General features: G+C 58.3%; 4 protein-coding genes across 6 annotated transcripts in view; 3 read left to right on the forward strand and 1 right to left on the reverse strand.

The window, feature by feature from the left end:
• Positions 1–18: 18 nt before the first annotated feature.
• GFER (growth factor, augmenter of liver regeneration) lies at positions 19–2,542 on the forward strand. The gene is made up of 3 exons (XM_024759554.1): positions 19–323; positions 678–874; positions 1,806–2,542. The coding sequence occupies exons 1-3, from the start codon at positions 63–65 to the stop codon at positions 1,966–1,968; spliced, it is 621 nt and encodes a 206-aa protein (XP_024615322.1). The 5' UTR covers positions 19–62; the 3' UTR covers positions 1,969–2,542.
• Positions 2,543–5,630: 3,088 nt separating this feature from the next.
• SYNGR3 (synaptogyrin 3) lies at positions 5,631–9,870 on the forward strand. 2 transcript variants are annotated; one of them, XM_024759818.1, is made up of 5 exons: positions 5,730–5,860; positions 7,245–7,550; positions 7,754–7,991; positions 8,171–8,313; positions 8,393–9,870. In XM_024759818.1, exons 2-5 carry the CDS (start codon positions 7,548–7,550, stop codon positions 8,600–8,602), a joined length of 594 nt encoding a protein of 197 aa, XP_024615586.1. In that variant the 5' UTR covers positions 5,730–5,860; positions 7,245–7,547; the 3' UTR covers positions 8,603–9,870. The 2 variants fall into 2 exon arrangements, with proteins under 2 accessions (XP_024615585.1, XP_024615586.1); XM_024759817.1 differs by lacking the exon at positions 7,245–7,550 and having other exon boundaries at positions 5,631–5,860.
• Positions 9,871–11,326: 1,456 nt separating this feature from the next.
• On the reverse strand, positions 11,327–23,450 carry ZNF598 (zinc finger protein 598, E3 ubiquitin ligase). Of its 2 annotated transcripts, none has more exons than XM_024759765.1 (12): positions 23,184–23,450; positions 17,902–18,014; positions 17,087–17,216; positions 16,543–16,754; positions 16,246–16,463; positions 15,614–15,722; positions 14,795–15,000; positions 14,505–14,589; positions 13,622–14,397; positions 12,648–12,798; positions 12,388–12,532; positions 11,327–12,299 (listed from the first exon to the last, which is right to left on the reverse strand). In XM_024759765.1, exons 1-12 carry the CDS (start codon positions 23,406–23,408, stop codon positions 11,946–11,948), a joined length of 2,724 nt encoding a protein of 907 aa, XP_024615533.1. In that variant the 5' UTR covers positions 23,409–23,450; the 3' UTR covers positions 11,327–11,945. The 2 variants fall into 2 exon arrangements, with proteins under 2 accessions (XP_024615533.1, XP_024615531.1); XM_024759763.1 differs by having other exon boundaries at positions 15,605–15,722.
• The window catches only part of NPW (neuropeptide W), a 10,733-nt gene continuing 7,279 nt past the window's right edge, over positions 23,407–26,860 (forward strand). The window contains 1 exon segment of the mRNA XM_024759608.1: positions 23,407–23,604. Coding sequence (XP_024615376.1) covers positions 23,407–23,604 — 198 coding nt within the window.

Here is a 26,860-nt window from a genome sequence, read left to right on the forward strand (position 1 = left end):
GGAGGCCGACTTGGAAGCCCATCTGGAGGCCGACCTGGCCCGGCAGGCATTGCGCGGGCAACATGGCGGCGCCCGGCGAGTCGGGGAGTTTCGGCGGTGGGAACCTCTTCTCCTTTCTACCCGGCGGCGCGCGCTCCGAGGTGATGGACGACCTGGTGACGGACGCGCGCGGCCGGGGCGCGGGGCGGAGAGATTCCGCCTCTTCGGCCCGGACGCCATCCCAGGCGCCGGCCTCCGATTCTCAGGTCGCCGAGGACGCTTCCCGGAGGCTGCCCTGCCGGGCCTGCGTGGACTTCAAGTCGTGGATGCGGACACAGCAGAAGGTGCAGATGCGGGGGGGCGCCACCTCCCCTCAGAGGCCCGCGAGCCCTGCTGACTCCTAGCCCCGGCCCCCACACCTTGTTCTCAAGCACCCCAGGCCGACTTCCCAAGGCCCAGGCCGAGCGTTCCCACAGGCCCTAAGCCTGAGAGAGACCTTGCCCCCCGGGTTTGGTTGTTCCTAAACCTTGCCCCCAAGGTAGCCTTGGCCTTTCGGCTCTTAGCCACATGTGGGCTGGATCGGCCTCAGGACTTGTGTCTCCAGTCAGCGGGCCTCCGGCTGGTGGGGGAAAAAGGGGAGCTTTGTAGGTTTCTGGTTGGGGAAAACCGAACTGACCCTTGTCGGCCTCCCTCCGCAGCGGGACAGCAAGTTTAGGGAAGATTGTCCTCCGGATCGCGAGGAACTGGGCCGCCACAGCTGGTCTGTCCTCCATACCCTGGCAGCCTACTATCCCGACCTGCCCACCCCAGAACAGCAGCAAGATATGGCTCAGTTCATACATTTATTTTCCAAGTTTTACCCGTGTGAGGAGTGTGCTGAAGACATAAGGAAAAGGTAAGTTGTGTCTGCACAGTCTGCAGGCAGCAGAGCATCCCACCTGGAGCCTGGGCCTGGGGCCCCTGGCTGATGTCATAAAGGGGAGCCTAGAGAAATAAGATGCAGAGGTGGCAGAGGGTTGCTGAGAGCAGGGACCACCAACAGAGAAGGGATTGGATCATCTGAGCCATCTTCTTTCTCCTCAAAGGCCAAGCTGTCTGGGGCTGCTGCTGGGTACTGCTTCTTTCTGCAGCCACAAGGCTCCCAGGGAGGGCTTCCCTCATGAGATCCCTTGCTTAGCACTAATGGAGGCTCTGGCAGGTTTCGGAGGACTCCACTTTGCCTAACTTCTGGAGCAGGACTGCCAATTTCAAGACCTTGGGAACTCACTGCTGTTGCTTCCAGGAGCCACCTTTTCTTCACTGGGGAGCCCAAGAACTGTTGTTTGGCACCCATGGCATTTCTGGGATGGATGTGGGGGGCAGGGCAGCCCTTGCTGTTTGAAGCCTGGGCATTTAAAACAAGGTCTTTTGCTGAGCTGATGCAACAGGGCCACAGGTGCTAAGAAACAGATCTGTTTTTCAGTTTTGCTTTTATGCCAACCCCACCCCTTCCACACACTGCCTGGGGCCAGGGATGCTGGGGTGAGGATTCCTGATTGTTACCAGGTTGTAAAGTTGAGGCCTCTGCCTCAATGTCTTGCCCAGGGCTCTTGCCAGGGTTTGCAAAGCTCCGGAGGTGAGGGTTTAAGCAGGCCTAGGAGTCCACCAGGCCTTGCTGCTGCAGGGTCTGCCCCCTTCTGGGAATTCAGAGCATGAGGGCACTTCTGGGTATAGCTCACAGCAGTGCCCCAGCTCTCCTCCCTGAATTGAGCAGGCAAGGAGCTGGTGGGGCGGGGACAGTGGGAGCACTGCCTGCCATCCTTCTCCTTGTGCTCCCCCCCATGCAGGATATGCAGGAACCAGCCAGACACTCGCACTCGGGCCTGCTTCACCCAGTGGCTATGCCGCCTGCACAACGAGGTGAACCACAAGCTAGGCAAGCCGGACTTCAACTGCTCGCTGGTGGACGAGCGTTGGCGCGACGGCTGGAAGGACGGCTCCTGTGACTAGAGGGCAGCCAGAGCCTGTGGGCGGCCTGGCCAGAGAGGGTGGGGCTTATTAAAGTGCGCGTCAGAGCCAAAGCCTGCCTTGTCTCAGTTGGGTGGTCCCCAGACGCTACCCGTGGAGCCCTTTCCCTCTCATGTTCTGAGTGTAAGTGGGGGTACCCGTTGCAGGCACCCCGATGGCCTCCTCCTCAACCCGCGCCCTGTGGTGCTGCAGGTGAAGGAGGCAGGAGCAGCCTAGGCTGTCCCTTCCTTAGGATTTGGCCTCCCGCCCACTTGACACCCTGCTGCCTCCTACTTCCCCGCACAGGAAGGTGACAGGCCTGACTGGGCTCCCCTGTCTCACCCCTCCGGGCCAGGCCACTGTCTCCCCATCTTGTAGCTAGGGACAGCTAGGGGTACAACAGGGACGGTAGCCGCAGAGGCTGTGTGCCATTTGCACTTCAGGAAAGAGGCCTGGGGGCTGAGCTCTGCTGTGCGCCTTCCCTCTGGCTCATGGCCTCGCAGAGCCGTCCCAGGCCTGTCAGAGGAGGCTCCGTGGAGCTTGAGACCAAAAATAAAATGCTGGAGAAGTGACTGAAGACCTGGCCTCAATGTGTTTTGTGCTGGGATTTGCAACGATGGACAGGGCCTGCCCTCATCCCTCTGTGGTCTCCTGCTTCCTCCTATCTGGGTCTGGCTCCTTAGGAAGAGGGAGCAGTTCCAAAGCAAGGGTGGGCCAGGATGTTCCAGGAACACCAAGGAGGCTGAGTTGCTGGAGCCAAGGGAGGATCAGAGAGGTGAGGGGAGGTCACATGGCAGGAGGTCCTCAAGGCCCCAGCAAGGATGTGGTTTTAACACCCAGCTCCCATGGAACATAGTGGAGGGTTTGGAGCAGAGGATCGGCAAAATGTGACTTTTGAAAGGTCCCCTCTGGCTGTTGAGCTGGAATGAGGCAGGTGTGGGCGAGGGTGGGGGGGGCAGATACCCCTGTGGCAGCCGAGAGGGAAGCTCGCCCCAGGATGAGTGGGAGGCCTCACCAGATACACTCTGAAGGTGGAGCCCAAGGTGGCTGTGGTGTTCTGGCTGCTGGAAGGAGGGAGTTGCCCAGTGTATCAGATGCGGAAGGCTGTGAGTGGAGCAGGTTTGGGGGTGACCTGGACCCAGGTTTTGGGCCTTCACATACCCTCTCAGCCACACCTGCTCCCAGGTACTGGCTCCCAGCTGGAATGGCCCAGCAACAGTGCGCCGTACCCCTGTGGTTGTACAGCTCTCACCTCTCCCCATAGTGTCTCGGCTCCTCCCTGGGCAGGGGTCAACCCTTGGCACAGCCTCCTTGGCATCTTTACCCCACTGGCCCCACGGGGGTGCTGGCTTCCTCAGGGGCTGCCCAAGGGGCCAGGTGACATAAAGAAATAGGAGGTAGGGAGCAACCAGCAGAGAAGTCACTGCTCTTTCCTCCTACAGATGGACGTCCCCAGCACAGGGCTTGTCTCTGGCCTTTCCCGAGTCACCTGTGCGCTGGGAGCCAGCAAAGCTGTGGTCAGCTCAGGAGCACGCGGTCCATGTTTGCTCTCCCTCCTTCCCTGCCTTTCATTTTTCCCTAACTCTGGCTTCCCCAAAGTTTCACCTCCCAATAAAACTCTTTAACTTTGCCACAGATTCTGTTTTCCAGGGTATCCAGGCTAAGATGAGTGGGACTGTAGTTCAAGGGAAAATTCTGGCTCAAGCTATTAGCATGGAGACCAAGACAGTGAGCATAGAGCAGGGAGAAGAGCCCCAGGACCATGCCCTGGGACCCCTAAGGCTCAAAGGTCACAGATGGAACAAGAGGAGGGAACCAGAAAGAGATAACAAGAAAGGGCCCATGAAGTAGGTGGAACATGAGGAGAGGGTGACATCAGAAGTATTCCTAGGAGGATGGGACAGGATGGCAGTGGCTGCATTGCCCCTGGGACTAAAGGGAGCAGTGATAGCTGGAGGGGAAGTGGGCTCAGGAATGGAGCAGGTTTAGGCACTGATGTAAATGATCAAGTAAAAGGGGGAAATGAATGATGCATGAGACAGAGGAAACTGTCACTGACAGGGGAGAGGTGATAGGATTGGATGCAGTGTCATGGAGTCAACTAGTGGGTGGCACTTCTGGCCACACCTGCCCTGGCACAGTAGGGATCTGGATTTGAATCCCAGCTCTTCACTTTCTAAGTGTGATAAAGGAACTCAACCAGTCTGCCTTTTGTTTGTTTGTTTAAATTTATTTATTTATTATTTATCTATGGCTGCGTTGGGTCCTCGCTGTGCGCGGGCTTTCTTTTAGTTGTGGTGAGTGGGGGCTATTCTTCATTGCAGTGCGTGGGCTTCTCATTGCAGTGGCTTCTCTTGTTGTGGAGCACGGGCTCTAGGCACACGGGCTTCAGTAGTTGTGGCTCACGGGCTCTAGAGCATAGGCTCAGTAGTTGTGGTGCACGGGCTTAGTTGCTCTGCGGCATGTGGGATCTTCCCAGACCAGGGCTCGAACCCGTGACCCCTGCATTGGCAGGCGGATTCTTAACCATTGCGCCCCTGGGGAGCCGTTTTTTTTTTTTTTTTTAATTTGGCCAACTGTGCAGCTTGCATGATCCTAGTTACCCGATGGATCAAACCCAGGCCCTCCGCAGTGAAAGCGTGAGTCCTAACCACTGGACCACCAGGGAATTCCCACTTGCCTATTTACCATCTGAAGAATGGCAGTAAAACAGTCCCTGCCTCTACAGGTCGTGGTGAAACACCTGGCACTGTAAATGCTCAACAAATGCAGACTTTCCTCAATGTCCTAGACAGAAACAGGAGTCATCTGGGCCCCTGCCAGGCTGGCCTGGAAGGAACATGCAGGAAGGGACCTTGTCTAACCTGGAGCTGGGCCATCTGTGGCGAAGACCCAGCGGGGGTGCTGGAAAGCTAGGTACCCACTCTTCCAACTCCCCATCTCTGATGCTTCTCCCCACTCCTCGGCCCAAAACTAAATATGTCAGCAGAAAGTCAGTTGGGGAGACCCAGGAGTGTGCAGGGCTCAGTGAGCACCCTCAGAATGACAACATCCAACCACAGGAAAAGAGCAGAGATGCCCCAACTCCCACCCATGTGTGCCTCTGGGCTCTGCCTGCCTGGACAAGTGCCCCTGAGGGCAGAGGCCATCCTCCCTCCCTGTTAGGGAGGATAGAATGTGAAGGAGAAGCTAGGGTGCAGTGGGAAGTCATGGGAAAGGCCCCAGTAACCTCCCTCTGGTCTGTGGGGACCAGAGGCAGGAAGCTGGGTTCCCTTTCCCTGAGGGCTGGGGGAGACGCTGGAGCCCTTGGACCTGTTACCTCCTTAGGCACTCAGGAAAGGGCCCTGTACAGAGGAGTGGGGTCATGTCGGTCTGTCCACCCACGTGGCTACGGCAAAGGCTGAGCCCAGTGTCCACCTGCCCTGCTGACTCCTGACTACTTGTGAGTGGACGTGGGGGACTTAGCCCCTTGACCCCGCCTCTTGATGGGGACCTGGCGGATGGTCTCCATCTCGGACCCTGGTCTTGCGGTGAGAGTGGGTGGGGTGGGGTGGAAGGTGGGCAAGGTGGAGGGAGGTGAGTGCTCCAGCCCTGCGCGCGTGGACCAGAGGGAGGGGTGTAGGCTCGGTCCCGCCCCGCGCGCCCCCGCCGCGGCCGGCGCGCACTCCCGGAAGGCGGCGACGGCAGCGGCAGCACTGGCAGCATCGGCAGCAGCCCCGGGCGGCCTCGGGCGGGGTCGGCCCAACGGACAGAAGGACAGAGGGCGCCGGGGACACGCGGCCCGCCCGGGCTGGCCATGGAGGGAGCCTCGTTCGGCGCGGGACGCGCAGGGGCCACCCTGGACCCTCTGAGCTTCGCGCGGCGGCCCCAGACCCTGCTGCGGATCGCGTCCTGGGTGAGTGGCCCCGGCCCAAGCCCCGCCCCGATACCCCGTCCCACTTCGCCTCGCCTCCCTCATCCCTGTCATCTGCCTCTAGCCCCCTTCCTCATCCTTGCCGGCCCCTCCCCCGCCGGCCGCAGGTTGGGGTGACGTCACCGGGCAGGGCGCGCCCACCTGCGGGCGGGGGAGGGGCCGGCGGCGACAGACGGGTACCTTGAGAGGTCACTGTCCGCCGCACCCACCTCCCAATTCTTCCTTAGGTCTAACTCAATCCCCTTCCTCAGTCCTCGCTCGGTTTTTCATGTGCTTACACCCTGGAAGCGGGCACAGGGGTGGGGGCGGGATTCGCGGAGGGGCTTGAGCGCTCAGCCTCAGCATCAGTAAGGGCTACCGGAGCCAAGAGAATCAGGCAGAGCCTACCCCCTACTTCTGCACGCACATCCTCCCGGCTCCTTCGAAGGGAGCTGGCCATTCCCAGGCCCCCCAGTTGCAATTGTGAGTTGGGGGGTGTGCTCTGGGATTCCTCTGAGTGGGGCAGCTGGAAGGGGCTCTACACTGAGAAGGCTTCCTGGAGGTGGTGTGGGAGGGGCAGATTTAGAGGCAGCCTAGCCTACTGGGGCAACCTTAGGCCCAGTGGCCTGCTCCTCCTTTCCATCCCTCCAGGCAGGAGAGATGGAAGGTGGAATGCTGAGTTCTGGGTTTTGTCCACCTGGTGGTGGCTGGTGGTGGCACGTACTCACCTGTGTTCCAGGAGGGCGGTGCCCAGAGTGGGGCAGGGGCCCTTGGGTGGAGTGACTCTGGTCAGACCAGGAAGTAGGGACCCTACATTCTGGTCCCAGCTTTGACCTGACTTGTGGACCAATCTGTGGGTACGTGTCCATATCTTGCACCTTGGTTTCACTCTTGACTAAGTCTCTAGGAGCTGGGGCTGGAAAGGAGAAAAATGAAGTTGAAATTAGAGGTCTTTTTTTAGAAATATAGGGCTGCCCAGAGCTCAAAGAGCAGCTTCTGGTTTAAAAGGACTGTGGTCCACTCCTTTGCCTTCCAGCCCTCGTGGGCACAGGGCACTGAGGTTTGACTGAACCCCAGAGGTCAACGGTGTCGCCTTTTAAGCCCAAGCACGTATGGATGGGTTAATTAGCCACAGTCATGTGGGGCCATCATCCCTGGAGTGCCCACAAAGTGCAGGATGCTGGGTGGGCATTATTCCTGTCCCCAGCACCCCATGAGTTGTGCCTGCTACATTTGGCATGCTAGGAAACGAGGCTGCACAGCTCCCAAATGCTGAGGGTGGGTTCCACTCAGGTCCTGGCTGACAGCTCTGTGCAGCTGACCTTCTGCTGCCTGCCCCCCCCATACTCCCACCCTTCTTGCCTGACTCCACATCTACTTCCCCTAGCCCTGCTGACTCAAGCCTGGGGATCACTGGTCCAGGTGAAAGCTCCTGTTCCCACACTCTGGAGTGGGCCATGGGGGACACTACGGGCTCCACAAGATACAGAGGACCCAGCTTGAATGTCAGCCCTGGCTCTTATCAACCATGCAACCCTCCACAAGGCACTTCACTTGTTGGAGCCCCGATTTCTCCATCTACAAAGAGGATAAGAGCAGTGGCACTCTTGTGGTTGTTTGGGAGGATTCCATGAGCAAACACATGTAGCCATTTTACGCACAGTGCCTGGGCACAGTTGATGCTCACTAAATGGTATGTTTTGTCCTTACTTACTAAACTTGAGGTAGATATTAAGGGAGGGGGTCCCCGAAGACCCCACCCAGAGATAGATACTGTGCTGCAGGGGAACGCAGGGACACTCCCGAGGGCATGGGCACTCACGGTGGGCTAGGAGACCTCGGGCCTCGACCAGGAAGGGGCCATTGCAGGGCCTTGAGTGCTCCCACCGCCCACAGGTGTTCTCCATCGCCGTCTTCGGGCCCATAGTCAACGAGGGCTACGTGAACGCCGACAGCGGCCCGGAGCTGCGCTGCGTCTTCAACGGCAACGCGGGTGCCTGCCGCTTCGGCGTCGCGCTCGGCCTTGGGGCCTTCTTCGCCTGCGCCGCGTTCCTGCTGCTCGACGTGCGCTTCCAGCAGATCAGCAGCGTCCGAGACCGTCGCCGCGCGGTGCTGCTGGACCTGGGCTTCTCAGGTAGGCGGGGCCGTGAGGGGCGGGGCCTGGGGGAGCGCGCGGGGCTTCTCGGGTGGGCGGAGTCTGGAGGGCGGGCTGGGGGGCGGGGCCAGAGGGAGATGCGGATTCTCCTTCCCGGCAGAGTTGGGCCGGGCGCCTCGGTGCAGCATCTCTTGACTCGCCCGCCCACCTGCCCGCAGGGCTCTGGTCCTTCCTGTGGTTCGTGGGCTTTTGTTTCCTCACCAACCAGTGGCAGCGCACGGCGCCCGGGCCGGGCACGACGCAGGCGGCAGACGCGGCGCGGGCCGCCATTGCCTTCAGCTTCTTCTCCATCCTCAGCTGGGTGAGTGCGGCCGGCAGGGACTGGGGCCAGGTAAGGGTCGGGGCAGGTCGGCCCTCGCTGACCCCGGACTCCCCCTCAGGCGGCGCTTACCGTGAAGGCCCTGCAGCGGTTCCGTCTGGGCACCGACATGTCGCTCTTTGCCACCGAACAGCTGGGTGCTGGGGCGGGCCAGACCTACCCAGGCTACCCAGTGGGCAGCGGTGTGGAGGGCACCGAGACCTACCAGAGCCCGCCCTTCACCGAGACGCTGGACACCAGTCCCAAAGGGTACCAGGTTCCTGCCTACTAGTGGCCAGCAGGCCCAGACCAAGGCACAAAGGCTGCCCCACCAATGCAGGATCCAAGGCTTCCTGGGACCTCCCTCAGGTCCTCCTGGCCCAGCAGCAACGTGTGGATGCTGTGGGCCATCTGGGACCAAGAGAGGGTAGCCTTCCAGGGTGCCTGGGCTGTTCCCCCCAAGTTCCTCCAGTCCCCTTAGTCCCCAGCCCAGGGCCAGAGGTCCTGAGGAGAGAACAGCACAGCCCTGGGCACGTGTCCTTCAGCCTCCAGTGGACCAGCCTAGGCAGCGGGCCAGTCCCCTCATGAGCCAGCCAGGCAGGGCTCACCTGTACACTCTGGGGTCAGGGGTCCAGCTGCCCTCCATAGCCAGGTGCAGGGGCTGCCCTGGACTGGGGGTGACTGGGGGAAGGGACACCACCCTCACCCCGTGGCCACTGTTCCCCATCCCCTGTCCCTGTGGGTAGTGGTGGTCCTTGCTCTGTCCTGGTGGTTCCCCTGTAGGGCCATGTGCTCTGTCTGGAGCCTCCCTCCATTTCCTCTTACAGGCTCACTAGAGTAGCCCAGCCCTGTCGATGTTGTGATTGTGGTCAAGTCTTCAGGTTTCACCTCGTAGTTCCCCACAAGCAGCCCCTCTTTTCTGTGGCCCCAGCTCCAGCCCTTACCTGCCTTGGCCCAGGCCCTTGCTGGGGTGCGGGCAGCTCTGGCCAGGAAAGCACAACATGGCTGTAGGCCTGGACATCAGCCCTCTCCCAGCCCTTCAGTAAGACCTTGCCCAAGGGAGGCTCCAGACATCTGGGTGCCCAGCAGGACACACCCCTCACGAGGAGAGAGGCCTAGAGGCTTCACCTTCCCACCGTGCCCTGGAGACAGCCATTCCCTGCAAACCTCTTTACCTCGGCTCCCTGGACTAGTTCCTCAGCTCCCCACACTGCACCCCATTTTAAGGCCCAGCCCAAGGTTGGGGGTCCCTTTGCATAGCTGAGTACTCATGCATTGCTCAAAGCTGGCTTTTCACATTAAGTCAATACCAAATGCGGTTGCCACATTACATTTTTACAGATAGTCGCCTCCCTCTGGAGTTGCAGTTGAGTGACAACCCTGTACATTGTAGCATAGACCAATTATTTGTGGATATTTAAGTGAACATGTTTACAATTTTTGTATATATGAGTCTGTCCCTCCCTCTTCTGAAAGAACAATCTGTGATTGTATATTTTCAGTGTCCCATGTTCCAACTGCAGCTTCTTTACAATAAAGACTGTAAATGAGTTTACTGTGGCCCAGACACTCTTGGAATCCTTTCTACTCCTGCCCCTCCAGTGCCAGAGGTTGGGACCTGAGGGGCACCAGGGCCAAGAATCCAGGAAGGGGCACAGGGAGGTAGAGACCAGGCTGATGCCCATGTTCTGGAGAGTGCTGGGGAAAGCAGTCGTGATTTCTCCAGATGTCTGCTTCTTACCGCCTTCTGCTCCTGGGAGACCACCATGTGTACCATGCAGCATCCAGAGCCACATTCCCTGGCCAACTCCAACTGGAGATTTCCCCAGCTTGGTCTTGTTTACTTTTGAATTTGTCTATTGGGATTCTTATCTCAGTTACTTTTTCATTTCTGACTTACTGGTTAATAACATTCTGGTTGAATGAAGCAGGTAAGAGCTGGAGCTGGAATGCTGGCTTGGCCGTGTTCAGGCTTGGTCTTTCTGGGCAAATCTCTCAGCTTGTCTGTGCCTCAGGCTCCCCTTCCGGAAAAGGAAAATAGTTAGTAGTTGCCATCATCAAAGGTGCGGGAAGGGTTAACGTAAACGTGTGTGTGTGTGTGTGTGTGTGTGTGTGTGTGTCTCTTTAAGAATCGGTATTTTCAGTATTGTTAATGAGATAGCTCATCTTCCAGGTTACTCTTTGGGGGTGCTGCTTGTGCTCAGGTCTGCAAAGAGGGCATCAGCTATAAGGGGCTTCTCCGATGTGGTGGGGAATGCAGGTGGCCTCTAGGCAGTCCCATGGAGAGTGAAGAGCGTGAAGTCTCTGTCTCCTAGTGGGCTCCGAGCATGGCCATCACCCAGGAACTTGCTCCAGTCTCAGCCACAGGCAGGCAGGCCCTCGGCTTCAGATAGGCAGTACCCATGCAGCCGTGTGGCTCTGGCCTGGCCCCACTGCAGGCCACGTCCCCTTCATCACCTGGGGTACCCCCTTCTGCTTCTTTTAGAAAGACATGTCTGTTTCTTTTCATCTAAGGATGTTGCCTTATTTGGATATAGCTATGTGTTTAGACCTTTTTCCCTACTATTTATATGTGTTTGTGGCAGAAAGGGGAGAGTTCACTGGGTGTCTGGTTCCTTTTCAAAATACTGGATCCAAATAATTAAGTACAAATTATTTTCTTTCAGTATTTCAGATATGCCCTGCACTGTTTCTAAATTGTTTTTGTTGATCTTTAGTAGCTCTTTCACTGGTCTATGGATTGAAACCTCAAGTCTGTGTTACTCCCAGGTTCTGGAAGAATAGTTTTACTGGGTACACAGTGTAGGTCAAGCATGGCTGTCTCTACTCCTGGAAGGCTTGGGCGGTGCTCGACCTCCAGGACTGGAGCCCAGGGTTGGCTGCTTCTTCCTGTGAGCAAGCCCAGCTCTCCCCACAGGTCTTCCCCGCCCCAGCACTCACTGGTGACCACCTGAGCTGTAGTGTCTGACAACTCTGAGTGGGGTGACCCCAGAAGGCAGAGAAGCTCAGCTATGTGCATTATTGCAAAATAAATTTATTTGAAGATAAACTGTCTTATAAAAGGTCAGAGGCAATTTGAGATCCCAGTTTCAGCTAGTCTCGTAAAAAGATTCAACTTCAAGTAGCACAATTTCGTGTCTGCTTTTAATCCTGAACGTTCTTGAATAATGAAACAGCCAACTGTTTACACAACACACTCAACATCTGACTCCAGCACCCGTGGCCCCACAGCTCAGGGACCACTGTGCCGCAGCCCTCAGGCTCAGGCGGTCCCAGATTGGGCCACCGTGGCCACCGGCTCTGACAGCACACACAGGTCCTGGCATCCCAGCCCTTCCCTCCTCAGCACCTTCCAAAAGCATGAGAATGTAAACCCAGACCAGCCTGCTGCTGAGGCAGGGGTCTTTCTCCAATTCCCAGGAGAAATCCAGATGGACTCCTGCATGACGGTGTGCTGACAGGGTGGTGTGGGCCTTCCTGGTGATCCCTGGCAGGCCGGCCAGCTGAGGGGCCTGAGCGGGTGGCCTCACCAGGGCCTCACCTAGCTGCCTGGCAGCCCAGAGGGAGGAGGAGGGAGAAAGGAGGCTCATGGGTGTGGCGGCTCCTGCCTGCGCTGGCAGGAGCTACGTCCGGAGCTACGTGAGGATCCTGGCGATGGCCTGCAGGGAGGGGAAGTCGTCGTCCCGGGCAGCGTGCAGCGCCTGGTGGCTGTTGACATCACCGTGTGCGAGCACCTGCTGGCAGGTGGGGCACACGCAGCAGTCCAGGCCCGCCTGCTGGGTGCTGGCCTGCCATGCACTCTTCTTGCTCTTCTTGGCCTTGGTGCCGGGAGGCCTCTCACGGCCTCGAAAGCCTGTGTGTGCAGACAGCAGCTCCTGCTGCTTGGCCGTGTCGGGCAGGAGCACCAGCAGCTCGTTGAAGATCTTCTGGAAGTTTTCCCCCAGCAGGTCCCGGCAGCTTTTGTAATACTGGGCTGCGGAGATCACGCCCTGCCACCCAGAGCCAGACCCAGTCACACCTGGCCCAGGCCTGGGCCCCAGGTGGCCGGGCTGGCCCCCACACCCCCGCCTGCCTGACCTGTCTGAACTGCCCCGAGTGGCTCTTGAACTTGCTGAAGCAGGCCTCGTCGCTCTGCAGGAAGTCCTTGATGGACTGGATGAGCTGCAGGTTCCTTTCCCGGAAGTTCTCGGGGATCAGGTAGGCCCGTGGCACGGGTGTTGGCCTGGGTTTGGAATCGGGACATAGGGAGGAGGTGGAGGCTTCAGCCTTTGGAGTGGCCCAAGGTGAGGGCACTCTCCCCACAGGGGCATGAGGCCAGGTGGCCCACCCACACTTACGCTTTCGTGGTGGTCGTAGTGCTGGGGACACAGGCCGGGTGGGGGCTAGGCAGAAGGCCAGAGAAGCCAGGGGGTGGCTTGCTGACAGGGGGCACCAGACCCGGTGGAGGTGGAGGCGGAGCGCCCTTCAGGAGCACCACGGTGTTGAAGCCTGTGGAGGATGGGGGGGCACACAGGAAGATCTCAGGACGTGACCCTCGCTGGCCAGGCAGACAAGCCTTGGTCCCCCACTTCCCATAAGCTGCCCATCTCACCAGGGTCAGGGTCAGGGTCAGGCTTTGTCCACAACCGCACCTCCCCCACAAAGCAGGCCCAGGGCCTGATGATGCCAAGAGCCGGCATGCATGCTGTGCTCCCTTGTGGCTGGCCTAAGTTAACTCATTTTTGCCTTCATCTCAAGAGAGTGCTGGGGGCTTCCCTGGTGGTGCAGTGGCTGAGAATCTGCCTGCCAGTGCAGGGGTCACGGGTTCGAGCCCTGGTCTGGGAAGATCCCACATGCCGCAGAGCAACTAGGCCCGTGAGCCACAACTACTGAGCCTGCGCGTCTGGGGCCTGTGCTCCGCAACAAGAGAGGCCGCGACAGTGAGAGGCCCGCACACCGCGGTGAGGAGTGGCCCCCGCTCGCCGCAACCAGAGAAAGCCCGCGCGCAGAAACGAAGACCCAACACAGCCAAAAATAAATTAATTAATTAAAAAAAAAGGGTGCTAGGAATGCCCCGATTTACCGGGAGGAAAAGGATGCAGAGAAGTTATGACAGACCAAAGTCACGCCGCTCACAGACATGGAGCCTGCATCCAGACTTGGCCGTCAGGTTTCCAAGGCAGCTGGAAACCACCACACAGGCTCATCTCTCCCCACCTGCACCTGCACAACCTCGGGCTATGCTCCTCTTGGGCCCAGGGGCTCCAGCCTGACTCAAAAACCTGGCCCCTTCCCAGATGCCCAAAAGCAGGCCTGAGCCAGGCACACATACCTGGGGGCGGGGGCATCCTGGGTGGGCAGGGGCCGCAGAGCGCTGGGAAGTCTTCCTGGGGCGTGGGGCAGGGGAGGGGCCCCAGGGGCCTCGGGAGCCCAGGGGGTTCCTTGGGGATGCTCCGAGCTGGGACCAGCCCCTCTGTGTGTCCGTTGACGATGACAGCAGCTGACCCCTCAGCTCTGCCAGTGGGGGCCGCGGGGGCCTGCTCAGCTCCGGGGGGCCCATCTTTGTCAGGGGGCAGTGGCGGGGGAGATGAGGCACCCGACTTCTCGGAGCCCACCTTCTTCTTCTTGCCAACCTTGGTGAAGGTCTGGGTGGAGGCCACAGCCAGCAGGGAAGAAACGGCGACTGTCGTGGGCACGCCCCACACCTCCTGGGTGGTGAGGCTGGAGCGGCCATCCTCCTCCTCCTCCTCCTCCGCGCGGGGCAGTCCGCTCTTTTTACCACCCTTACCCCCCTTCCCAGCCTTCCTGGGGGGCTGGCTTCCCCCGCTGGCAGACTGGGCCCCTGGGGCGGGATGCGCCACCTTCTTGCTACCACTGCTGTTCCAGGCAGAGATGAGGCTGGTGGGGGCAGTGCTGGGCTTGGAGGCAGAGGACACCAGGGCAGGAAAGTCCTCCTCCTGGAAGGTGCTCCTGCCCCTGGCGGGGACAGAGTAGGCCACCGCCAGCCCCACGGGGCCCAGGGCAGCTGCTGCGGAGCAGGGGGAAGTGGAGGCACAGAGACTGGGGAAGTCTTCGTCCTTGAGCTTCGAAGTGGGGGGCGGGAGAGCACTGTGCCGAGAAGAGAAGAGGGGTCAGTGGCCTGCCAGGCCCTGGCCTGCCCGGCGGCCACCCTCCACCCACCTTACATAGGAGCCCCGGTTCGTGCACACATGTACCTTGGAAATGTGGCTCCTGCAGCCGAGCCAGTTGCTGGCAAGGCCTCTTGGCTCACAGGACCATTTATTGAGGCTTCCTTGGAGCCTACAAGACACAAAAGAACCCTAGGTCAGGGCTGACCAACACTGAAGGGCAGGATCAGACCCTGTGGGGTGACTGGAGAGCACACGGGTTCTCACTGGCCTTGTGGGTGGAGGCCCTGAGAATCCAGGCACCGCCACGCTGGTCAGGAGCCCACCTCCCACCTCCTGCACCAGAGTAGAGTTGCCTATAGGGAAGGCCCACTCACCTGGGCCTTCGCCCTGAGTCCGGGGCAGGCGCCGGGGGCCCCGGGGCTCCTCAGGACCCCGCGCACCTGCCTCCTCCTTCCTGGGCCTGCTGCCCTCCTCCTGGTCCTCACTCCTGCGTGTGTCCTGCTGCTGTTGCTGCTGCTGCTGCTGCTGCGCGGCCACCGAGGCCCGGATGGCAGCTGCCACTTCTCGGTCTTCTTCTTCCCTGGGATGGGGATGACTTCAGGCTGGGCAAGGCCCAGGACTACAGTGACGTGCAGGATGAGGGGCTGGGGAGGGGCCTTGCCCCTGGGAAGCCTGGACACCAGGAGGCTGCCTGCCAGAAGCCAGCGGGACCGGTGCCAGCCCAGCCTCCCTGTCCAGGAGAGGGCGCTGTGGAGGGAGCTGAACCATCCACCTGCCAGCCTCAAGCTTCGGCTCCCTGGGCAACACCCGGCCCTGTTCTCTGGGGTAGCGTTTGGGGTCCACAGATGCCTCGATCCAGCCCGGCCATCGGGGGCAGCCCAGCCTGAGTGCATGCCTGCCACGCTGGGGCTTCATGGCACAACTGCACTGAACCCCCAATGACCCAGGACCCCCCTTACCACCCCAATCTGCAGGGTCCCGGTGTCTCTGGCTAAAACTAGGGGAAAGTGAAGGACACTGAGGACACCTAGCAGACCTGCTGCCATGCCCAGGACACCAGAGGCCAGAAAGCCAAAGTCCCCTGACAGCAGTGCCTATCCCCAGCCCAGCTGTTGGCTGCCGCCACCGCCTCAGGGGTGGTGCCAGGAGAACGTTAAGTCCTGGCGACACGCAAATCCTCCCACCTCTTGTACCTCCAGCTTCCTCGGCGGCTCTGCTGGGCTCCACGACCGCTGGCCCGGCCCGTGCGGCCCTGGCGGTTGTACCTGTCCAACTCCTCGTAGTCCTCGCCACCAACGACCCCTGCGGCCAGCACACAGCCCGTCACGGGCCCAGGCCAGACCGAGGCCAGTGCTCTGGCTTAGACAGCAGAGGCCTCCCCACCCACCATAGCACCTGAACCTGGGGGATGGGCGCAGACACCTCTCAGGGTTCACAGTGGTCCTGGGCCTCTAGCCTAGGCACCAGGTCAGAGCAAGAACTGGGCTGGGAGAGGGGCCTGGGCCTGCTGGCCCCACAGTCCCAGGAGGGACCTACACACAGTGGGCACTCAGTAATCCTCCTGACCTGGGGAAGAGTCCCAGGGACCCCAGAACAGCAGATCTGAGAACCTTCAGGAGCCAGTGAAGAGCTCCCTGTCCCAACGTGCTCAGGTGCTTGGGGCTCCTCAGTGGGCTGGGGGGACACAGGCTCAACAGGCTTGTCCCTTGTCCCCGCTCACACGTGAGAGGTCAGATCAGGACCTGGGTCTGAGGCCTCCAGAGCAGGGCTCTGCAATGTGAGCCCTGCCTTGGGGCCCCCGCTCGGCAGGGCGGGCCCCGCTCACCCTCGTTCCGGCGCGAGTGCCGTGGCGTGTAGCTGAACTGCAGGTCGATCTGGCGGTTCTGGCGGGCCTCGGCACGGCTCCGGCTGTGGCAGGCCATCTTGTGGGCCTTGAGGTCGATCTCCGTACGGAATGCGTGGGTGAACTGCTCGGTGCTGCAGCGACCCTCCTCGCACAGAAAGTGCTTTTCTCGGAAGTGCTCACGCAGATACGCGTAGTCGCTGCCGGAAACTGGGTGTCAGCAAGGGCCCTCGCCCAGCCCGCTTGGGCGTCCCAAGGTTGCCATGCGCCCACTCCCACCTGTAGTAGTCCTGAGCCCCGTCTGAGTCGCAGAAGTGGCAGAAGTAGTGGTCGCGACGCAGGTGCTTGAGCAGCTCGTCATTGTCCAGGTAGCGCTCGTCACAGAACTTGCAGAGCGGGTGCCCACGGTGCGACGTGTCGTCAGGGTCCCCCTGCATGCGGTGCCGAGCCAGGTCCTTGCGCGAGTACCACTTGCGCTCATATGTGAAGATCTGCAGGGAATGGGGGGCTGGGAATGGGGTGGGGGCTCCCAGGCCTCCCGCCCCTTCCCACGGCCTGACAATGCAGGGGACCCTGTGGCATCAGTTCTGCCCCAGAGCCCCAGACACCAGCAGCCTGGCAGGCTCTGTGAGGCAGGAGAGCTGGGGATGCTGGGAAACCCTGGGGATCTGGCCTGTCCAGGGCCAGAGGCAGCAACAAGCCGCTCACAGCTGTCTGGCTGAGCACCCTGTGCCAGCCTCTACTGGGCCTGGCCTCCACCCACCTCCACCAGGTGCTCCCTGAATGCCCAATCCCCAGGCAGGTGCCATGGGGTAGGGTTCACCTTGAGGTGTTTGAGGCACAGCTTGCAGCAGAATAGCTCATGTTGCTTCCGCATATGCTGCTCCAGGTCCCCAAAGAGGCCAAAAGGTGGCAGCTCAGGACACCGTGGACACTCGTGCTGCAGCAGCTGCCTAGGGAGACATCGAGAGCCACCAGTCCCCCCGAAGGCACTCAGCATCACTGTCCAGAGGGGCACTAGAACCACCCCACGGCCCCTCACCCAACGCCCCTGCAGATGCCCTGGAAGCGGGAGCCAGGAGGATGGGCACTCCTGCCCCACCGTGCATTTCAGCACTCTGACCACTGAGCCAGACGGTGCTGGGCCCAGGGCCTGAGCTGAACAAGGCCACGGGGTGGGGCTGGGTCCACGATCCAGGAGACTGACCCCTGCATCAGATGGACATGATGACTGAGCCCACACAGGTGCCTGCCCCCTCACCTGGAAGATGAGGACCACCCCCAAAACAACTGTATCCCTTTATGAGGTTTTTCCACCATAGGCTAAGAGCTTGATTTGCAGGAGCTCCTGACTACCTCAAAGAGCCCCAGAAAGCAGGGCTATGTGCCTTCCCTGAATTCACCCCTTGTCGCTCACTGCCCCCTCTTTACCACCAACCCAGGAGGGGGACTGTGAGCATCCCCCGTTACAGTAGAGAAAACCAATGATAGAAACCAACCACCTAGCCCTGACATCTGCACCACATCAGTGCCCCTTCCCCGCTGAGGGATGTGAGGAGCAGAGGAGGTGACAGTCCGTCCCCACCACAAAGCATCCCACAGACCCTCAGAAACCCAGGCCGAGAATTCCCCTCTCACCTGTACAAGGCAAACACTTTTCCATCAGCAAAGTAGATGTCATACTTCTTCTCATGCTGAAGCTGATGGATAGGGATTGTGGCAAAGGTAGGAAGCTTCTTCCCAAAGACCACCTGAAACCAAAAGCAAAAGGGACTGGTGAGCCGGACCACGGATGCGTCAGGCTGAGGAGAAAGGGAGGCACTCAGGGCCCCTCCTGGGAGGCTTGAGGCAGGTCCCAGCAGGAAGCACCCTCTGCCAGCCTGGGCCAGCCTTGTCTCCTCTCCCCACCCGCAGCCCACCCACCTAGGGTTGCCAGGACAGAGACGCAGCGGCTGGCCTCGCCACCAGGGGGCAGCCGGCTCCACACTCATCCACAGACAAAACTGGCACCTGCCAGAGAGACAGAGGCCGCCCCAGGGGCAGAGACAGGGATCAGACAGCCAGGCAAACCGGGGCTTAATCACATGGGTATTGGGCACAGGATGACTTTCACCAGGAGAAAGGAGAGACACAGTCCAAGGAGCAGCTAAGGAAACAGTGAATGCTCCCAGGCCAGATTGCATGCCTCAAGGCCTGGCTACCCTCCATGCACCCATGATGCTTCCATGATGGCAAAGGGGGAGAAGGGCTCCCCCACAGGACTCGGTCATGGCCCCCGCCCGTTCTTGGCCAGCTTCCTGCCTGTTAACTGGGCTGTCTGGGGGTGCCAAACAGAGGAGCTAGTGTGCTGGTTGTGGACACCTCTGCAGCCTGGCCACTTCTCAGGGGTCTCCAGCACTCTCAGGTAAAGCCTGCTGAGCCTGGCCCAGCAGCCTGCTCTGCCTCTCCACAGACCCTGGCACTGGACGATGACCAGACCCCTGTCCCAATGCCCCCAGCCTGGCCCCCAGGGCCCCCGCACAGGCTCAGGCCTACCCTCTGAGTCAACAAGGGCACTGCTCCCTCCAGGGCTCCCTCATCCTCCAGTCCCCCTTTCTCTCTGTCCCCTCCCCCTTGCATCAAGACCACACTGGCCCATCTCCTCCTCTCTGTGCCCCTTTCCGATCCACCACTGTCCCCCAGCCTGGAGCTGGCCACTCGCCTCAGCTCAGTCCTTACCAGCACACCCGGGGGGACAGCCTTTCCTTAGTAAAGCCCACATCAAGATCACCCCTGTTAGGTTTAGGCCCAGTCAGGGAGGATGTCTGGGGCCAGGGTGGCCATGAACTTGGGAAAGCATAGGACTGGCTGGGGAGAGTGGGTGGTTACACCATCCCCAACAGCAGGGTGGTTAAAACTGATTCCCTGGGGGCTCTGGAGAAGGAGATGGGGAGCTCAGCCTCTACTTGGGAGGACATGCTTGGGGGTGTGGAGAGCAGGCTGACAACCAAGCCTGCCCCCCACCCGCCCCCACAGGAGCCCAATGGAAGCATCATGGTCCAGCCACAGCCATTCTGGAGGGTCAGAGCAGGGTGGGGGGGATGGGCAGCGCCCCAACAGGCCTTTCTTCCCCTTGTCACCATGTCTGGCAAAGCTGGGCAGGATGAATGTGGCTGCCTACCCCCGCCCCCGCCACAGGCTGAGCGCACCTCATCCCAGCTGCACCCTGTGACCCATCTTCACAGGGAGGTCTTGGCTCTGCCTCCAAAGGGTCACCCTCCGCACCCTCTGCCCCGGTTTTCTCCGTAGTCCCGAAGGCACATGGGGAAGGTCCCCGAGCCTTCCACTGGCCTCTTCTCATGGGATCTGCCCTCCTAGAGCAAGCCCACATCCAGCCCTGCCTTCCAACCACTCCCAAGGGTACCTTTCCAGCACAGACCCCAGTTCCTGCCTGGGGATAGGCGCCTGCAGGTGCAGGGCCATGAACCACTCAGGATGCTGCTGGAGGAGCACAGAGCACAAGGAACTAACCACTGGGACTCGGTGCCCATAACCCCAGCCTTGAGGGGAGCCCCAAAACTGCCAACAAGCATCCAAGCTCAACAGACTCAGCAGAGGAACAATTTCCCTCCCAGAGAAACCTGTGCCGGGAGGGCCCGCGCCCCACCCTCACCCTGTCACCCTGGCACCCTCCTTTCAGAGGTCTGCTCTGATCCACCACAGGTGGTATCTCTCCTTGGGCTGTGAGCACCCTTGCCGTGGACTGAGTGACAGTCAGCTTGGGTGGGGTGTCTGTCCCTCCCGAGCAGTCTGGTAGGGCAGCCCAGTTTGGGCACACCTGAGCCAGGCCAGAAGGGGGACACTGGGTTGGCTCAGGAAGAGATTGGAACCACAGAAGAGGCTTGGGAAAGGAAAGTGTTTGTTTGAGAATGAGGGTGAGCAGGTTTGGAGCTGGGGGGTGGGATGGGGAAATGCTAACTGCCCCTCACAGACAGGCTGGGACCAGGACTGGGCCCCCCGGGCCTGCACCAGACGATGGGATGGCAGTGCAGCCTGGAATGGCCAGTGTCCCTGCCCTCAGCAGAGGGTGAGGTGAGACACAAAACTGCATGGATGGAGGAGGATGAGGGTATGGTGGCCTGGCCAGGGATGGGCAGGAACCCATTAGGGATCCAACCAGTGTGGCCCAAGACCCACCCACCCTGGTGATCACCCTGATGGGAGGGGATCATGGGTCCAAGGACAGAGGTACAGGCCAGGCCTAGATACTTGAGGAGGGACCGTCCTGGGCAGCCCCTGGGTGGGCCAGGTAGTAAATGACTAACGGGGCAAGGGTGCCTCTGGGTGGGCCCCAAGAAGATCAGGTCCTGAGGAGAGGCAGATGGGAGCGAAAGTCCCCTCAGACTCCCCCACCACAGGGGTTTCTGCCTGGGGCCTTGCTGCTCCCCACTCCCAGCGTGCAGTGAGCACTCACAGAAAATGAGTGCGTGAGAGGACGGGGATGGGTGTCAGCAATGACCAGTGTGAGAGCGGCTGGACGGGGAGAGTACAGGGACCCAAGGAGCCAGACGTGGACAAGCAGGTCCTCTCAGAGGAGGCGGGCCAGGACCAGGTTGGTGGAGAGGGGGCAGGGACAACAGAAGTACATGGCCTGAGTCAGCAGGTCCTGCCTCCTGACCTGCCTTCAGCTTCCCCTCCCAATTCCCATCTATGAAATGGGGCAGTGGGGTTGTACCAGGTGGCCTGCAGGGCCCCTGCTAGCTCAGACACATCCCACTTTGTACAGCAGCCTCATCAAGCCTCTTCAACATCACCGGGGATCAGAGCAAGGTGGAAAGTAAGACAAGAATTGTCTTTTAGAAGAAAGTGGCCTGTGGGAAAGATACAACCAGGGAAGACAGGAACCCAGGACTTGACAACAGTCTCAGCTAGTGTGCCCTCAAGACCAGCGCTGCTGCTACCCATCAGCTGGGAGCCTGCCTCGGCCTCCACCCTGAGCAAGTGCCGGGCAATCTAACTGATCTGGCTCCTCACCCAGGCCGGCACAAGGAGGCACCAGGTCAAGATGTAGGAATTAACCAGCAAACGGAGCTGGCCTGTCTCAAAAAGCATTTTGGCACACTTTCCTCCCAATTTTTTACAAAGACTTAGTCCCATAAAAGAGACAGAGGAGAGGCAGGGTTCAGGGGTTTGGGGCTGCTGTGGGATTTCCGAGCAGGCATGGGACACAGGACGTATTCAGAGGACACTGCAGGACTCAGCAAGGGAACAGAGGGATACAGGGGCGTTCAGAGTTCAAGAGTGAGAGGGAAACAGGATGAATGGAGAGGAGCATCATCTTCCCAAACTTCCCAGAACACCCTCCTGCTGCCTAGCAACTAGGAGCAGGCCTGAGAGGAAGGCCAGACTTGGCCAGGGCACCTGATGCCAAACCACACCCCAGCTGGAGCCAGCTGAAAGCTCATGTCCACACCCCCTTGCCACAGAGTCCTTGAAGGGTATGGGACCCACAAGGTATGAGAGAGGCCAGATGCTAGCTACAACACCCATATATAGGTGTCTGCTTACTTCCTCAGTGAGACCTGCAGTGCCCAGGGCTGGGGCCTCCGCTGCACATGCCTGCCTGCCTGCCTGCCTGGAAGGAAGCTACAGGTGTGCTGGGAAACCTGGCCATTCAAGAGTTACATCACGTTATGCAAGACTGGAAGGCAAGGCAGGCTCTGGTGAAGTTGGGAGGTGCCTTCTGACTAAGTCACAGACCCAAGGTTTCCCCAACTGCTCCTGCACCCCAGATCCCTCCCAGGTCCGGGTGCATCTCTGTCCACCCCACTACAGACTGACAGCATCTCCAAGTGTCTTTTTCAGATAGGGCACAGAGTAGGTGCCCACAGAGTGCTCATGGGATTACAGCATTTTCTTGGCTCCTTTAACATAAAAGTCTACTTTTAAAAAAGAAAGTGAAGAAAGGATGTCGTTTCCGCATCACTTCTAGGAAAAAGAAAGTCAGATTCCCTGGCAGATGTCACCAGCCCAAGCTTTCCATGAACAAACCAGGGGAACTTCACAACTCTGGAAGCAAACATATCTCAAAGCACAGCAAACCAAGGGAGCTCCAGCTAGGTGCTCCCAGCCAGCAGCTGGCATTGCGGGGAGGGTGGGAGAAAGCTCCGTGGAGCCCTCTGACCTCACTAGGGCTTCCAAGTCTGGACAATCAGAAACTCCCTCTCCTCCACTCTGGAGCTGAGCCCCCCACCACCACCACGCCACCGCCACCAGGTGGAACCGGCAAGAAGGAGGAAAACTTCGCAACACTTTTATCCCATCCACCAAGCACCCTGAGGAGACCTCAGTGGTTCTGCCTTCCCCTCTGGTGGTGATGGTGAGTACAACCATCACTTAATAGATAGAAATGCCATTCTCAGAAGGAGTTTGCTCAGCGTCACCCAGAAAGGCCCAGAAACACAGCTAGGCTGGAAATGCCCAGATTGACCCTCTGCTTCCAGGACAGATTGCCACTGAAGGTGCCCACTTTCCCTCTTGCCTCCACCGGAATGGAGACCCCTGATGAATAATCTCCCAAGACGAGCAGGTCTAGGAGCTCCTGCTCTGATCATGCCCCTCCTGTGGCCCGGGAGGAATTCCCGGGGCTCAGGAGGAAAGCCCCCAGACTCTGTCCCCACAAGGACCGCTGCCTCTTCAAATCGGCTCGGCCACCTCCTGCCTCCCGCCCCCACACGCCCCACAGTCGGCCCCACGATGGGGACCCCGCCCCGGGTGGCCCCTCCAGGCCTCTCTTTTGGAAGCCGGCGCCACTAGGCCTGCAGCCGGACACCAGGAAGGCAAAGTCCCCTTCCGGCCTCCGGGTGACCAGCCGCCCCGCCCGGCCGCGCCCCCGCTCCCGCCCAGTTGCCCCGACACGCGGCCCTGCCAGCGCAGCTCACCTGGCGCAGCTCCTCGCGGCACACGGCGCAGTAGCGCTGCTCGCACAGCACCCGCATCTTGGTGGAGCAGCGGTAGCACACCGGGTGGTCGCAGCGGCCCAGCGCCGTGGCCTCCAGGTCCCCGCAGCACAGCACGCAGCTCCCGCCACCCCGCTCAGGTGCCGCCACCGCCGCCTCCAGGGCCGCGCGCCTCCCCTCCGGGGCCGCCGCCGCCGCCGCCGCCATGGTCCAGGATCAGGCCCCCTCCCGGCCGGCGCGGCGCGGCGCGGGACGGACTGGCTCCCAGCGGGCCCGCCCCTTCCGGGGCGACGTCACCGCCCCGCCCAGCAACGGCCCCACCTGGCGGAAGTGCGCTCACGACTTCCGCCTCAGCGAGGCGCCGGCTAGAGTGGCGCCACCGGCACCGGGCGCTCTAGGCGGAGTGGGCCGGTTGTAGGTCGGCTGCAGGTCCGGCACCGGGCTGCGGGCATCAGGCCCTCCTCTCCTCTGACCTTAGTCTTGGGCCAGCTCTGTCCTCGCAGAGCAAAATGTTTAATGCTCCAAATATTGATGGGTCATACTTATACTAAAGTGTTACTCGTTGTTCATCTGAAATTCAAATTTAACTAGAAGTCCTGTATTTTTATTTGCTAAATATTGCAACCCTATTAGGAGCCCAAAATCTCTTTCCAACCCAGATCTTTCTTTTGCATTTGGGACACACACGGGCGTGGTCATCGGGCACACACACATGCTTGCGCACACACAAACACAATCCCTATCAGAAAAGACAACACGTGGTGACATCAGTCTCAGAACTAGGAGCGGTCTCCCCCAGTCCCGATAGAAAGGCGGGTAGAGAACCTGTCCTCTTCATGGCTGGGCCCACCCAGCTGAGCCCGGAGGCTTGACGCAGAGAAACATCAGGGCAGGTTTGCTGATTGGACGGTTGTGAATCCTGGGGCTTTGGGTCTCTGCAGCTGTTGGGGGGCCTCCTCACTACCCTTGGGGGCCAGGCACACTCAGGACCTCCCTTCTGCTATCACAGGAGGCTACTCCGGATCTGAACCCTTCTAGAAAAGAGGCGGTGTGTTGTGAGCGGATGAGCTTGGACTTTAGAATCAGAAATGGGCTGGAGGACTTCCCTGGCTGACCAGTGGTTAAGACTATGCCCTTGGGCTTCCCTGGTGGCTCAGTGTTTGAGAATTTGCCTGCCAATGCAGGGGACACAGGTTCGAGCCCTGTTCCGGGAAGTCCCACATGCCACGGAGCAACTAAGCCCATGCACCACAACTACTGAGCCTGCGCTCTAGAGCCCGTGAGCCACAACTACTGAGCCCGCGTGCCACAACTACTGAAGCCCGTGCGCCTAGAGCCCGTGCTCTGCAACAAGAGAAGCCACCACAATGAGAAGCCCGCACACCGCAACAAAGAGTAGCCCCCGCTCACCACAGCTAGAGAAAGCCCGTGCGCAGCAACGAAGACCCAACGCAGACAAAAATAAATTAATTAAATTAATTAATTAAAAGTGATGCTGGAGAACTATAGAAACTTGGCTTCACTGAGACATCAACTCAGCAAACCTCCTCTCATCACCCAGATGGAGCAGGAAGATGAAATGGAGACAGTAGAGAGAAGAATTCATCAAGATACCTGTTCAGATGAGCTGATTCTCCTTAAAGCCAAACAACCACAGCAAAAACAAGGTATTTTGGAGAAATATACACTCAATGGCAAGAAGGAACAAACTCTTGGAGGCAATCCCATTCAATGCAGTGAAATTGTTGAAGCCTTGAGTGTGAAATCTAGCATTACTCACAGTAAAATTTACCCTAGCAAGAAACTCCATCGATACCTTGACTCTGCAAAAGTCCTTAGAGATTCTTCACATCTTAAGCCACCTGAGGGAATTCTTCCTCGGGAAAAATCTTATGAATGTAAAAAAGATGAAAATGCCTTCCTCAGGAGTTCTAACTTAGCTGGGCTTAAGAGACAACATACAGAAGAGACATCCTATGAATGCAGTGACTGGGGGAAAGTCTTAAATTCAATCTCACACCTTAAGAAGGATGAAAAAACTCACATTAGAGAGAAAGCTTTTGAGTGTAAACACTGTGGTAAAGTATTACAGAGCCATTCATCCATTAAGTTGCACATGAGAACCTACACTGGAGAAAAACCATTTAAGTGTGATCAGTGTGGGAAAGCCTATAGCTCAAGCTCTTGCCTTACACATCACAAGAGAATTCATACTGGAGAGAAGCACTATGAATGCCATGACTGTGGAAAAACCTTCCGAGATAGCTCACTTCTCAGACAACATTCAGGGACTCATTCAAGAGAAAAAGCCTACAAATGTAATCAATGCAGCAAAACCTTCAGTAGAAGCTGTAGGCTTACCATAACCAGATAACACATACTGGAGAGAAACCCTATACGTGCAGTGATTGTGGGAAAACCTTCAGTATCCTCCCATATTTTAAAAGACATAAGGCAATCCACACTGGAGAGAAATCCATTGAATGCAGCCATTGTGGTAAAGCCCTAAGTAGTAAGTCATCTCTTAAGATACACCTGCAGATACATACTGGAGAGAAACCTTACAAGTGTGATCAATGTGGGAAAGCTTTTAGGCTGAGCTCCAACTTTATCAAGCACAAGAAAATTCATACTGGAGAGAAACCCTGTAAGTACAACGACTGTGGGAAAACCTTCAGGGATAGTTCATGCCTTAAAGAACATGTGAGAATTCACACTGGAGAAAAACCCTTTACATGTAATCGATGTGGAAAAGCCTTCAGAGTGAAATCTTTCCTCGTTTTACACAAGAAAATTCACATAAAAATGAAACAGGAATGTAAGGAATGTGGGAAAACATTCCGTGGTCTCTTATCTCATAGGAGGCATATGAAAATCCATACCAGGGACAAGAAACCTTTTAAGTGCAGTGAGCATGGAAAAGCTTTTAGCAGGCATGTGTCCCTTACAATACACATGAGAACTCACATGGAAGAGAAACTCTATGAGTGTAATCAATGTGGAAAATCCTTTAGTGTAAAATGTAATCTCATTGCACACAAAAGAATACATACTGGAGAAAAACCCTATAAATGCAATGTCTGCAGGCAAGGTTTCAGTAAATCCTTACCCTTTTGGTGTCATGAGAGAACTCATGCTCAGTAAACCCCCTTTTAATGATATCCATGTAAAGTAGCTTTCAGTGAACTCTCAATCTTTAAGACATACAACTAAATGCTAAGTGAAAAGAACTGGTTGTGAAGAATGTAAGAAAGCCTCTAAGTAATGCATATATGGAAGAAACCTACGTTATACAATGATTGTGAGAAATCGTTTACTCATTCATTATCCCTTAGAAGATATGTGATAACGCTGAAGGGAAAATGTTTTAATATCTTCAAGACTTGTTACTTGAGAAAAATAAACACCTAATGTTTTAAGTCAAAAAAAAAAAAGAAAGAAAAGCTGTCCTGCTGTCCAGCTGCCCTACAGTGAAGCCCACACTCAGCAAGCCATGCCCCCCAAAAAAGGAGCAGCCAACCAGTTGCAGGGTCTCACTCACAACTGTGCACAGGCAACAAATGATCTCCAGACTCATGAGGAAAGCCTGCAGTGTGTGATACAGGGATGAAAACAAGCAGACCCAGAGATCAGAAGGAAATTTTAGACAGATCATAAAC

The sequence above is a fragment of the Neophocaena asiaeorientalis genome, unplaced genomic scaffold (genome assembly GCF_003031525.2).
Source record: "Neophocaena asiaeorientalis asiaeorientalis breed wild unplaced genomic scaffold, Neophocaena_asiaeorientalis_V1.1 scaffold254, whole genome shotgun sequence".
In the NCBI taxonomy this organism is placed as follows: domain Eukaryota; kingdom Metazoa; phylum Chordata; class Mammalia; order Artiodactyla; family Phocoenidae; genus Neophocaena; species Neophocaena asiaeorientalis.

Bases quoted from the DNA above. Each gene is read 5' to 3' on its own strand.
- ZNF598 (XM_024759763.1), bottom strand. From the start codon at position 23,408: ATGGCGGCGGCGGCGGCGGCGGCCCCGGAGGGGAGGCGCGCGGCCCTG. The intron at 16,755-17,086 runs GTGAACCCTACC...CATTCCCTGCAG, and splicing joins TGTGCCTCAAACACCTCAAG to ATCTTCACATATGAGCGCAA. The intron at 12,799-13,621 runs GTATGTGTGCCT...CATCCTCCACAG, and splicing joins CAGGATGCCCCCGCCCCCAG to GCTTCAACACCGTGGTGCTC.
- SYNGR3 (XM_024759817.1), top strand. From the start codon at position 5,762: ATGGAGGGAGCCTCGTTCGGCGCGGGACGCGCAGGGGCCACCCTGGAC. The intron at 5,861-7,753 runs GTGAGTGGCCCC...CACCGCCCACAG, and splicing joins TGCTGCGGATCGCGTCCTGG to GTGTTCTCCATCGCCGTCTT. The intron at 7,992-8,170 runs GTAGGCGGGGCC...ACCTGCCCGCAG, and splicing joins GCTGGACCTGGGCTTCTCAG to GGCTCTGGTCCTTCCTGTGG.
- GFER (XM_024759554.1), top strand. From the start codon at position 63: ATGGCGGCGCCCGGCGAGTCGGGGAGTTTCGGCGGTGGGAACCTCTTC. The intron at 324-677 runs GTGCAGATGCGG...CTCCCTCCGCAG, and splicing joins GGATGCGGACACAGCAGAAG to CGGGACAGCAAGTTTAGGGA. The intron at 875-1,805 runs GTAAGTTGTGTC...CCCCCCATGCAG, and splicing joins GCTGAAGACATAAGGAAAAG to GATATGCAGGAACCAGCCAG.